Source organism: Numida meleagris, chromosome Z (assembly GCF_002078875.1).
Source record: "Numida meleagris isolate 19003 breed g44 Domestic line chromosome Z, NumMel1.0, whole genome shotgun sequence".
Classification (NCBI taxonomy): Eukaryota; Metazoa; Chordata; class Aves; order Galliformes; family Numididae; genus Numida; species Numida meleagris.
The window spans coordinates 62,131,189-62,144,926 of NC_034438.1; the positions used below are offsets into that span (position 1 = coordinate 62,131,189).

The 13,738-nt window shown below is 39.2% G+C and overlaps 1 protein-coding gene across 3 annotated transcripts in view; it reads left to right on the forward strand.

The window, feature by feature from the left end:
* Positions 1–12,521, forward strand: part of HAPLN1 (hyaluronan and proteoglycan link protein 1) — a 66,170-nt gene extending 53,649 nt beyond the window's left edge. For 2 of the 3 annotated variants that reach the window (XM_021381358.1, XM_021381359.1), the window contains exons 4-5: positions 1,756–2,058; positions 8,386–12,520. In XM_021381358.1, coding sequence (XP_021237033.1) covers positions 1,756–2,058; positions 8,386–8,675 — 593 coding nt within the window. In that variant the 3' untranslated portion in view covers positions 8,676–12,520. Of the gene's footprint in view, positions 1–1,755; positions 2,059–8,385 lie in introns of all 3 variants that reach the window. The other variant, XM_021381360.1, reaches the window with a different exon arrangement.

The window sequence follows — 13,738 nt, forward strand, 5'->3', positions numbered from 1 at the left end:
AAAATTATTTAAGTTTAGCTCTTCAGTTTCTCATGTCCACCTCTGGGCCAGAAAATAATGAAATAGCTACAGCTTCGTGTTTATTAAGTTATAGTTAGCAGCACACGATGTGTTACATTTCACTCGTGCTTTATAGTTCAGGACAACTAATCACTGAAAAACCCTTTAAGAAAGGATTTACGAAGGGAAGAAGGTCAGCAGAACCTCTAGTTAATTGCTGAGAGAGAACAAAATCTTGTTTATTATTCCCTTGCCAAGTTTACATTTGTATGCTTTATTTTCTTGGATCAAGTCACTGAGGTTTAGTAATAACAAAGATTTTATTTAACAAAAATAACACTATTTGGATGATAAATGAGGGAGGGAGAGGACGAAAAGGAAGAGAATGTTAAGATACCAGTGGAATAGACACCAAAGTGGGCTGACTGCTCAAGAAGAAGAATGACTTCATTGAATGCGGACTGTCTTGCATGACTGTAATATAATTTCAGTACCCTATGCTCCGTACATTGCCCTGGAGACAAGGAACTTCTTGCAGGGAAAATTCATCAGCAGGGAGAAAATAAAAAGAAAGATGGATGTCTGTACTGGCTTCAAGTTTTTTGCTCATTCCATAATGTGTTATCTTGTCTTCAGCCTCTCGGCATCCCACAGCAACTAGTTCTGCAGAGATGTTTGAGAATAAGCTCTCTGAGCTGGATCTTACCGGTTGCTGTTTTATTTCATCTCATTATGAAGACTGGGCTGAAGCCAACCATAAAATTTAGATCTGGTTAAATTTCTAAACCTTGCCAAAGTTACAGTGGTCTGATCCAAACTTTTGTTTTATGTCTCTCTCTTCTTTGTACACTCTTTTATCAGAGCCACATGAGGAGGTGGTTCTTCAGCATTTTATTCAACATCTTTTATGCTTTCAAATGTAATTTTTAACTACAGATCTTTTTGACAGAATCTCAGAATTGTAGAGGGTTTAAGGGACCTCTGGAGATCATCGAGTCCAACCCCCTGCTAAAGTAGGTTCCTTATAGCGGGTCACCCAGGAAAGGGTCCAGACAGGTCTTGAACATCTCCAGAGAAAGAGACTCCACAACCTCCCTAGGCAGCCTGTCCCAGTGCTCTGTCACTCTCACAGAGAAAATTTATGAAACAAACAAATATACAATGAAAAGATCTGTGACAGAAAGGTGATGACTTTGAATGTTGCTGCTGAAACAGCTCTGGAGTTGTCCCCCAATTTACCATCTCGACATGGATGTTCCCTGTTCCAAGGTCTCTCTACCTTATCTTTCTGCAGCTGTTCAGCACTGGTGAGCAACACAGATCATCATCTCTCTCTGAGGAAATGTGTCTGGTGCTAAAGAAACCCTATTCCCTGGTGCTCTCTATGAGGAGCTTTTCCTTCTTCAGTGGTGAGAAACTGCCAAAAAGCAGCTGGGGTGTATCATAAATGTCTCCTGAAAACAACACACCATATCATGGAAATTTTAAGGAGTGGGTAGATGTAGTACTTAGGGACATGGTTTAGTGGGCAGTATTGGTGGTAGGTGGACAGTTGGCCTAGGTGATCTTAGAGGTCTTTTACAACCTTAATGATTCTGTGATTTTGTGACTCTAACATATCATGGAGTTAGCCTTTATTTCTCCTTCTAACAACTGTAAATGCTGCTTCTCCTTCTACTGTTCTTTCAGTGTTGAATAGTTACAACCCCTTCTAGGGCTGGTGACCCCCCAACTCACCTCTTTCTGCCATTTCAGGTGTTGTATTCCCCTATTCTCCACGTCTGGGTCGTTACAACCTGAACTTCCATGAGGCTCAGCAAGCCTGCCTGGACCAGGACTCCATCATTGCCTCCTTCGACCAGCTTTACGAGGCCTGGCGGTCAGGGCTGGACTGGTGCAATGCTGGCTGGCTTAGCGATGGCTCAGTGCAGTACCCCATCACCAAGCCCAGGGAGCCCTGTGGGGGGAAGAATACGGTGCCCGGTGTCCGAAACTATGGCTTCTGGGATAAAGAGAAGAGCCGATATGATGTTTTCTGTTTTACTTCAAACTTCAATGGTAAGAACCTGGTTTGCTTCTACCCTGCAAGGGGCTGTTCCCACGCTTTGAAAAGAAGGTGATGCCAACGGCACCAGAGGCCAGCAGGTGGCACTTGGCTGGCCAAAGTTTTTTTTCCCTTAGCTTTGGGAAATGTTACTGATGGACTTTAAAAGATGTGTAACCATAGTAATGTTGTCTGTGCCATGTGTTTATGTAGATTATTTTCAAAACTTGGAGTTTATATTGGTAATACTTTCTAATATCTCCAAGTTCACCCCGTTAAACATGCCTTTTATAATTTTTGTTTCAGTTAAGATGATGAAGAAACTAGCAATTCCTTTACTTGATATTTTCTGTTGAATTCAAGTATAATTATGATGTTTTACAACATCCATGTCACCAGAACAAAATTCTGATTGCCACTTCATCTCTACTGTTGCCTCAAGCAGCTCCAGCTCACACAAGTCTAATATGACAAATATTTCTTATCAGCAAAGCTTTTTCTAGCTTATATAACTAATAATTCAGATTTCTAATCTTAGCACACTGTAAAACCGAGACATTCCCTCTTACTCTGAGCTTGGTCTGCCCTAGAGCTTATTTCAATGACTGCAAAATTTCAGCTCTTAGATTTTATTTTAGCTGTGAAATGAGCTGATCTGTTGATCTCAGATTGCTATCATTTAAGGTTTAATCTAATGGCTGGAAAGGATTTAAAAGGCACGGCTGTGAATGAAAGGAGCACTGCAAGTTAGAAGTGCAAAAGGAGCCCACAGTCCTCTACAGCACAGTGCTCATGGGTAGTTCCTGTGTGACTTCACACGTGTTTGGCATTCAGCCCAATCGGGCCAAGGAGCATGGCCTTTTTTGTTTATGCTCAGATTGCTTATCCTCACTGAAACATTTTTCCCCTACAGCATACATAAAAATAAACATAAGCCTTGTTCTCAGAAGATATGCTTTAATGCTATCCTGTCCCACCCTCTCAAAAAAAAAAAAACCAAACAAATTCTCAAACCAATAATATAAAAAATTAGGTGGGATGCAGTCTGAAACAAATGCTTTTGTGATTTTTATCGTGCTACATAATTCCATGAAATGTTGGCTCATTTTTCTCTCATTCCATTTAAGCAAGGCAAAATTGTATATGAGCTCATCATATGCTGATTTAAATCTATAGCAAAAAAAAAAAAGCGCTGAGGAATAAGATAAACAAAGGAAAAAATTAAAATTGATAGCTGCGCTATTTAAAGTGCTGATAGCATAAACTCTTGAGTTCACTGGTCATTAAAGACCACCACTTTCCATACTAGCAGCTGGACAGTATCTCTCAAGGAAAGAGAAAAAAAACATTTCTGAAAAAAAAATAAAAAAGAAGGAAGTACCGACAGACAAATACTGTCTGTACACTGATACTGCAAGAGAAAGAAGGAGAAAGAGGACTGAAGTAAGAGGAGGATATGGCATAGAGGTGGCAGAGAAGTGAAAGAGAAGGCATTGGTATTGATCTCATGCTTGGTGACTCTTTTAAAATGACCTGCAAGATAGAATACCACACAGCAACAATGTGATGTGAAGAGAACAGCACCACTTTTCCCAGGTCCCTTCAGCTCACCACTATATAAGTCTATCGAAGTGTCAGCAGAAAATCTGGACATATCCTCCTGTGTCCCTTCTATGTTCTCCACTGTTCATATTCCAAGCACAGGTAAATATCCACAATAATCGCAGCAATGTCCCCAAAATTCCAGCATCTTATTTGCAGCTTAACACCTTGGATAGCTTATGTGTGCTTAACAGTGTTATTAGTGTTCTCACTGTAAAAGGAAAAGTCTTATAATAACCTGGTTTGCCACCAGGTTAAAACTGCCAGAGATAGTGGCTATGGGCACAGAGCTATTTCTGCAACACCCAATATTGATTCTCTCAGCTCAGGAACAGCCAAGGAAAATGAGAAGTGGTCAGGACACCAGCAGTGGCAGTGACGGCTGGAGTCTCCTGATGGTGTAAAACAGAGAAGCCTTCAGCTCTATGTGAGGGAGCTGGAAACGCTCCAGGGGCCTCAGGATAGGAGGCATGCAATGCTAGCTTGAAAAAAAATCACAGCTCAAAGAGCGTCAGTTGTGTGAGCTGCTGTAACAGGGAAGCATGAGCTTTAGTTTGGGTTCTTTCTAGAGAAAGACACCCCTAAATACCTTATGATCTCAGGGGAGATAGGAAAAAAAGGCTCAATTTTAAGGAGTTGAGGCTTAGCTTTAACCTGGATAATAAACATACGTAATGGCAAAATTATGTTCAGATATTAAGGTGAAAAATGGAAACATAATCATCAGTACAGTTAGTTCCAATCCAGATTCAGTGTTTTCACTCAGGATCTATGGGACCTCTCTTTGGTGAACACCAAGAAGTACTTTCATTCTGTTAGCAAAGAATTATGTACTCATTCCTCTTAACTGTACAGGAAAATTGTTTCAGCAAAGTTCTTCTGCAATGCAATATACCGTACTCTTATTACTTTACAAAATTACCTTCTACAGTGTCTTTTCTTGGAGTAGTTTAAATACATTACTTGAGAATTCTGTTCTGCCCATGTAACTCCTTACTTTGGCTGGTTCATAGAGGAACATTTTGTTTTGGCCAAGCAGGCAAAACCAAAAACCCCAAAAGTTAATGCACACTTTTTGAAAATAGTAGTACAAGTAATTTATTGGTTTATAAGAATATATAGCAATGAATTTCATAAAACTGTACAAAGATTAACGTAATCCCACCTATGTACTTACTATTCAGAGCACAAGAATAAGACAAGCTGTGCAAGAAAGATGAAACTCAGTCCTCTTTTGTATAAATATTGCTGGAGAAATTCATGTCCCACGGACACCACATGTCATGGGACAAAGAACATATATAGCTGAAGGGTTATTCTTTGCCTAATTTCAAAGGCTTTCTGAAGGGGGCAGTGAGCCTCTCAAAAAAAAAAAATAAATAAATGGGAATCCCTGACTCTGGGAAGTGTTAGGCAAGCTAAATCACAGAATCACAGAATCACAGAGTTGTAGGGATTGAAAGAGACCTCTGTAGATCGCTGAGTCCAACCCCCCTGCTATAGCAGGTTCCCTACAAGAGGTTGCATGGGAAAGTGTCCAGGAGGGTTCCTCTAAAATTGAACACAAAAAAAAGAGGTCTAAGTACAGCTTGTATCATACTTCCAGCTCATTAATGTGCATTTTTTTATGTACTTTGTGCACAGAACTGCAATGCATAATTGATTTATCAGGTCTAGCAAAATCGAATAAAAATCTCTTACATTAACAACATTAAAAATGTAAAGAATAAATGTTAGGGTTCTTGTTGTGAGTGCAGCTGTTTATTTCAGTAATGCATATGATAAGCTGACCATCACCATTTAAAGCAGTAGAAGATCTTTTCCAGAAATGAAAAGTGTCTCTCTTCTCACCAATTTTTAATACAGTTTGAAGAGCAATGGCCTCGCTCAGCTGGCTTCTGTGGCTGTAAGATACACTAAGCTGAGTCTGTGGAGCAGATGATAGGTCTGCATGCTAAGAATGCCTCTCATTGCCATTTGAGGTGTGCTGTCTACATGGCAAAACCATTCCATGAGCACATGGCCAAGAGCTCATGTGCCTACCTGTCAGGCACTGTGTTGGCTTTCACACAGAATACACTGGGTGAGGTGGTACCACTTTTCAGTACCACTAAGCATGATGTCCCACTTCCTCTGCACCCAGCTTAGATAGAAAAACTTTGCCTTGAAATACCCGACTTAGGGCTGAGGTTGGAAAAAAATCTCCACTGGCAGTGCATCCGTCACACTCCCGCAGTCACAAGGTGTGGGTATTTAAGTCAAGTGCTCAAGTTTTCCTCTTTAAGCTGTTCCATTACAAGCAAAACCTTAAAATAGCTGTTATAAATGGGATTCTATTAGGTTTGCATAAACTCCTGTCCCTTGATTTCAAGTGAGAAGTCAAGCCAAGCACACTCATTCTCTGTATGAGTGACCAAACTCCCAGACATTAATTACAGACAGAGAGTTAACGCTTCTCCCTCCTTCCACGTGAATTAATGAAAGCTAAGATTGAGAAGTTACCACTTCAGGAGCACTTCTAACCTACTGGCAGGGGAAAGCCAGTAAACCTGTACCAAGTCTCTTGACAGTCTTTTGTTTAATCGGACATTCTGTGTGTACATCCCACTCGCGTGGGGTCTGCTGTTCAAGTTCTCCCATTTAGGGAAGGGGCAGAGTGTAGGACTTTTTATTATTGATGTCATATGTCAAAAGCCTGACCTTACGGCAAATCCCAAGGAAATTACATTCCACTGACATATGGTTTGAAGAGCAACTAATAAGCTAGGTGAAGTTTACATACTATCAGAGAAAATCCCTGTTCCCTTAAGTCTGAAATCCTATTTGCTTTGGGGAAACCTCTTAAAAACCTAGTAAGAACAGGGTTCCACTTCATAAACATTCTCTTCAGCAGCAGCCTGTAAATGCCACCAACTTGCTGCGCTGGAGTCAAAGTTTTACAAAGGCTCAATTATCTACTCTACTCCTGTGAAAATACTGTAGATACTGCCTCTGACAACAGTGAAATTGTTTAAAAGGTTCTTCTCCACAGCATAAATGCCTTTTTTTAGCGATTCCCATCATAGTATAAAATTTCAAACCTTCACACAAAGCTAATTCAATTATCTTTGTATTTTCACTCAACCTGACATTTCTTCACTTCAAAAAACCTCTCTGCTTTATGCTGGGATTTAGACATAACTCTTCCTCCTTCCAGCTGCTTTTTCTTCACCAAGAAAGTAATCTATGCAGAATCTGTTGTTATTTATAGGGAAGAAAATGGATATTTTGCTGGAGTACATTTTAAATTAAGAAGCAGACAGTGTGCTTGCCCCACATGAATAAATGGATTTGTTTTTTCAGACAACTTGCCCCTTTCACAGAGCAGTAAGATTGAAAATGTTGTGAATTTACTTGGAAATTTGATAAAAAAGTTTAATGAGTGAAAGGCTTATGATGAAGTTAAATTGTCTTAATAAATGAAATTAATGTTAGTATTATTGCTACTTGTGGATTAGTACAGAGGAGTTTTCGAGCACTTCTTGCTGGCATGTGTTTTCATTACCTTGTGATGGAGGCACATTTTTCTTAGCTGCTCTATCAGTTCAATGCTGTGGTATGGTATGGATATGCCCTTTGATGCCTAAATAGAAACAGAGCTGGAGAACTGCTGTGAATGTTTGTGGCACAGCTAATGAAGACTTATAGCAGGCATGGTTTTGATCTACCAGGGTTCAAACTCTGCTTCTGAGAAGCCGTGCAATATCTCATCTTTCTTACAGGAAAAAAAAAAGGAAAAAGAACCTTAAATTGTGCTTGTACTTAATCAGAAACAAGGTCATTGCCTTGTTGGAGAGCAGAACTGCACGTGCTAGCTCCACCAGCTCCCACCCAAACACTTTCAAAGGACAGATCTTACAACGCCGTACTTCTAAGAAGGAAACTCACAAACAGTTTTCATCTAATGTTGAGAGCATGAAGTAGAATTACACTGCTTTGGACATTTAACTGATTTCCCTTCTCTAACAATAAGATGCAGTTGTATAAGATCTGCTCTACCTGAGATCTACAGATCCCTTAGGCATTTTACTGGATTGAAGGTGGCACTTTGATGCTGGTGTCAGAACAGCCCCCTCTGAACCTCAGGGTGTACCCCTTACATTCTTTCTGCTATTCTACCTCTGCAGACAGAGGAGGAAAGTGAGATTGAATGTTAGATGGAAACCCTTTGCTCAGAGAGTGGTGAGGCACTGGCACAGCTGCCCAGAGAAGCTGTGGGTGCCCCATCCCTGGAGGTGTTCAGGGCCAGGTTGGATGGGGCCCTATTCCAACCTGATCTGGTGGGGGGCAGCCCTGCCCCTGGGAGGGGGTTGGAACTGGGTGGGCCCTAAGGCCCTTTCCAATCCAAATCATTTCGTGATTCAATGAAGTGCATTACAATAGGTCAGTTAGCACTGAATGACCATACAGTTTCAGATACTATGCTAAGTTAAGGAGAAATAAGTATAGTGTTTTATTTTTGTATAAATTGACCTTCTTCTCTCCTTCCTTATTGTTCTTTTCACTCCCACTATTTATCAACTCATTATACAAGGGATTACAACCCCTTCAACAGCACAACACACAACTTATTGCCTGTTCTGAAATCAGCAGATGTTGATTTGTCCAGTTCTGCAGCGGAACGTCCTCATTTCTCCTCAAAACCAGCCTTGATAATATGCTCTTCACTTACACCTCTTTCTGCCTCCTTCTCTCCCCAGGTCGTTTTTACTACCTAATACACCCAACCAAGTTGACCTATGATGAAGCCGTGCAGGCCTGCCTGAAGGACGGTGCCCAGATTGCCAAGGTTGGGCAGATATTCGCTGCCTGGAAGCTCCTTGGTTATGACCGCTGTGACGCCGGCTGGCTGGCAGACGGCAGTGTCCGCTACCCCATCTCCAGACCCAGAAAACGCTGCAGCCCCAACGAGGCTGCCGTCCGCTTTGTAGGCTTTCCTGATAAAAAGCACAAGCTGTACGGTGTCTACTGTTTCAGAGCATACAACTGAAAATACCTAGAGCGCAACAGTTTTAAATGAATTAAGAATATGTGAAAGATTTCGATATGAACTCATGCAAGATACCAAAACTGTGATAAACCTTTCTTACTTACTGTAAAGAGTCATTTTCATAAACCCAGCCCATTAATTTGTTTTTGTTTTTGTTTAAATATTTTTGTAAAAGTATCATTCCATAGATATTTAAAATTAATATAATTTAATGGAAGCTCTAGGTAAGAAGAGCCAAATTCTTTAAGCTACGTCATCCCAACAAAATATGTTTCATGAATGGGGCATGCAATAGAGCTTGACGATTGCTAGGACACAATTATGGAATGTAAGGCTACTCAAAGCAGAAGCTTTTAAAAGCACAAATTTTACATATTTTTACCTGTTTGAGATACACTGCAAATTGACTGTATCTGGAGTTTTGAAATAAGATGTTTTTGTTTATAGGGGTCAGTGAGGTTTTGCAAAAAATAAAAATAAAAAAAAAATTTTAAAAGCCAACAAAAAAACAATAGCAAGCTAGATTAGAAAAGACTGTTTTCACTGTTTTTGCATGGAACAATATGTAGTTTAATAAAAGCAGTGAAAACAGTCCACAAGTATAGGATTTACTTTGCAGTATGAAACCCTGCCTTTCTGAAAACCAGTCTCATGATCCCGTACATAGTAGCAAGCACAATTACTTCTCCTGAACATTTCAACTGTGTTTTTAATGTGCATAAATCATTGAAGAGGGGGTTAATAATTAATGAATGAGAAAACCCTATTTTCTTCTTATCTCAAATTAAAGATGCCTGAGAAATATTGTATTACCTTTGAGTAGCTTTACTGAGTTATTTTAAAACTCTTAGGGCCGTTTGCTAAGCCGCATAGAGCATCTACTCAGGGCAGTTGTGTAAATGAACTGCTGGACAGAAAAATTATAGACTTTAGCAGCTTGAATTTACATTAGCCTTTGAAATGTTATTGTCTTAATTAAAGATATTATAATATTTAATATTTCTTAGCTATTTACACATCACAAGAAATAAAAATTGGAAAAAAAATAAATGATTAAGTCTTAGAAGAAGATTATTAAATAAAATCTGAAACCAGCTATTGAGGTTTAGAAGAGAAAAAGTACTTTATTTCCTTACATCTCATCTGTATCTAAGTATACATCTGTTTTTTAAACTATCAGTGAAAAAAAAATAGTACTGCTACCCCTGAATTACTGAAATACTTCCCTCTAAATCTGTAGTGGTCTAGGTTGAAGATGTTTACCTATATCTGCCAGTGTCAGAGATAAACATGCACTGTGCATGGTGCCTAGGATTTTCAGAGCTGCCTAAAGTACTACGTCCTCCTTAAATGCCAGTCTGAGGGAATTTGAATTTCTGATGAAAACTTATTTTGAATGCAGCAATTCTTGGTGCTCATCTTCAGATTCCTTAATGCAACCAGTTTTCCAGATAGTGGGTGCTCAAGGCTTTCTGAATATTTACTCCACTTATGGTGTCTCAAGGTGGATATCCAAAAAACAGAGGCCACTGATAAAAAAATCTTGGTAATCTTTTAGGCATTTTGAAGTACTCTATCCAGTGTTGGTTCTACCACTTAAAAATGTAGAACTCTTTTCCTACTCCACACTTGCTGACGATGAAGATATCAGAGGACCAATATTTGTATTTCACAATATTTTGTATCTTCCCATTGTTTCCTTATGTAAGAGAGATATATATCTAAGTAGGCAACAACCAGTAAGCTTTCATGAATAGCATGGTGTAGTCATGTTCCCATGGACATGAGTAAATCTGATTCCCAGAGTGGCTGTGATCCTATGTTAAAAATCTGTGAACAAACCAGGAACAATAAACAATAGGACTATAGTAGATAGATACCATGGTGTGAGAGGTGTTGTGCTGGAGTTCATTCCCATCAAGCTCAGAGGCAACTCTCCATCCTTCTAAGTCACTGTCAGTACGAGTGTTTTCTCATACTAGATTAACTGATCTTGGTGCCAAACTACCCCCTTCCCTTTTGCATTCAAACTGAAAGTTGGATTCTCTTGAAACTGTATCACTTAGCTATTAATAGAGAATAATTATAAGCCAAGCCCCTAAACCCATGTGATCTTTACCCATCAGCCATTTTTTAAATCAGTGCATCTTTTCCACACGCCTGGGAGAAAGAGAAACAGGAATAGAAGTAGCAACAATGAATATTTGTGCAAGAGGAGGAATGGAGTGTGCAAAACTGGACTGTGACCAGTAGAAATACATGTTGTTCCCCCATCCAATCTTCAAAAGTATGGAAAAAGAGGCAGACAGTACTTGATAGTCTCTTCTGGAGCTTGGACAGGGAGACTGTGGAATAGGAAAAGCCATGGGGAGTATCCTAGGGTGCCTGTTCATTCAGCTAGATCCAGAGCTGCTGCAAAGAGGGCAGATCCAAAGATTTGCTTGGCCGGTGGGACGCTGCATGGTATTCCTACTGCACAGCAGTTAAGAGACCCTCATGGAATTTTTTTTTTTTTTTTTTTTACCTCTCCAGGGAAACCCTTCACAGGGTTTCACCCAGACACATTTTTTTTGCAGGATTGGGGATTATAATGTACCTGCATAAAAATGTAGTCATCCAACCCACTCGTGGGGCTGGCTAAAGTGCCCTCACTGCTAGACCAAAGGCACTGCAGGAAAGGCAAACTGAGCCTTTCATCAACTTTGCAACATGTTGGGGATGGCTGGTCAGGTCCTAAATCACAGCAGTCTCAGGCTTGCTCTTGCTTATGCTTTCTGCCTCCGCATCCTGGGGCTGCCGCTGTGACAGCCCGGGCGTAGCACATCAGCCTGCTTCATGTGTCACCCAGACCAGCTGGTGGCTGAGCAGGCTCTGCACTACCCAGGCATCCTCTGACTCTGAGGCCATGGCACAGCGAGAAAAGAGTGGCCCTCGGTTGCTGTGTGAGCACAAGTGGCAAAATTATCGCTCAACTGTAGCTGTAAGTTCGCACTGAAGATACCGCTTGCTAGGAAGCAAATGCTTATGTAATGGAGTCTCAGTATGTGAATTTACATTTGTCGTGTTAATTGCAAAAAGGCCAATAGTCTAACGTGGGATCAAACTAGTTTTAGATCAGTATATTGATATGCAACATTATATATATTATTATAACAGATAAAGTTAAAGGGATAGTGTGATGAAAATATGTTTGTATGGAAAATATAATTAGCTCTAATGTAAGCAGGTTTAAAAAACATAAAAAGTGTATGAATACTTGCTAAATGGGCACCAATGGGCAAAAAGACATGAATTCTATTTATTTTTACAGCTACTGACTCCATTTCCTTTTATAATGTCAAATGTTAGGACGTTTTCTTATTTTTGAATAAGCTAGCTAGGTGCTTGGATAAAAACCTTAAAAAGCAGCTTAAGAACTGGATAAAAGTCTGTGCTATTTTCTGTTGGTGGGAGAAAATTCTATCATTAGAATCAATTCATGTTTTCTGTCATTATCTTGTATTTCACAATGTATCTGAATTTTAACGCCCATGAATGACAACAATTAAATCATGTTGTTTTTTTCAATATGATGATTTCTTCTTATTGACTGGCCGCTCTTCTTTCCCAGAAAAGACAAAAGGGAATGGAAAAGATCAAAGCATGAAAAAACTTTGACATAGTAAACAAAGCAATTACCAGCATAGGGAAAGGAAAAAAAAAGTCATTATTCTGTGAAAATGATTTACAATGAACATAAAGAGGACCATATTCCAGAGCTTTTGTTTCATGCTTTTCTGAAGCATTTTGAAAGCAGAAATGCAAGTGCCAGTTTCTATTTCATGTTCTCTCCCATCATCTAAAATAAAATAAAGTATATACAAGGAAGGTTGGTTTTTTTCCCTTTTTTCTTCCTTCCTTTCTTCCTTTCTTCCTTTCTTTCTTTCTTTCTTTCTTCCTTTCTTTCTTTCTTTCTTTCTTTCTTTCTTCCTTTCTTCCTTTCTTCCTTTCTTTCTTTCTTCCTTTCTTCCTTTTTCTTTCTTTCTTTCTTTCTTTCTTTCTTTCTTTCTTTCTTTCTTTCTTTCCTTCCTTCCTTTTTTTTATTTTTATTTTTTTTTTAATCCAGTTGGTGCAGTGCTCTGCGTTTGCATTGCCAGAAACTGGGTTTAGAACAGCATGTCACATTTTAGAAAATTTATGAAACTGTTTCTTTGATCCTCTGGGCTTACAAACTAAAAACAAACAATCCCTCTTTATAATGTGTAACAAGAAAGATTTTTAGTGACAAGCAAATAATTATTTATTCAAAGCACGGGGCCAGATTTTCAGCTTCTGTAATCACACAGTTTCTGCATGCATGTATTGATCTGTGCTGGAGATTTAACCCTGAAAGTTACACACAGTGCACTAGTTTGCTGAGGAACATTAATCTTTTAAAAGCTTGTCATCCATGTTTAAAAATAAATGAAAAAGAGCCTCAAAGGTGATTGATCTGAAAATCTGATCACTGGGGATAAGGGAAATCTGTAATAAAATCAATGCATGATGAGATTTACATGCTTGATTTTCTAACAATATAGTTAAAACAATTTTTAAATGGGTGACATTTTGACTTCAGAGCATTAAGCATAAAATTAAAACTACCTTTGGTAGAAACAATCCCTCAGTAATTAACATTGCCTTTGTAGTAGCAGCTTCCGCTGGATGACATCCCACTATTTGAAACAGGGACACTCTTCATGTTTGGAAGTGGCTGGATTTAGGCATGTATTTGGAGGAAATGACACAGAAAGAGAATGTCTGGATTTTCCCCTGAGGACATAGTAAACGAAGTCACAGGCTGCCATTTTATTTGGCCATTCCCTCATTTACACACAAAGGATATTAGCAGCTTTCTGTTCATTAAGGACACAACAGCTAATTGTTCTTCTTAAAGGATTTAAGATGCTGAATCTCACACATTTGTTAGCAGTTCTGGAAGCTGAACAACTACATCACAGGGAAGAAAAATTCCAATGCTAGGTAATTTTTCCTGTAAAAAGGGAAGAGACTTCAATTCAAAATACAAAATTAAGAAATGAATA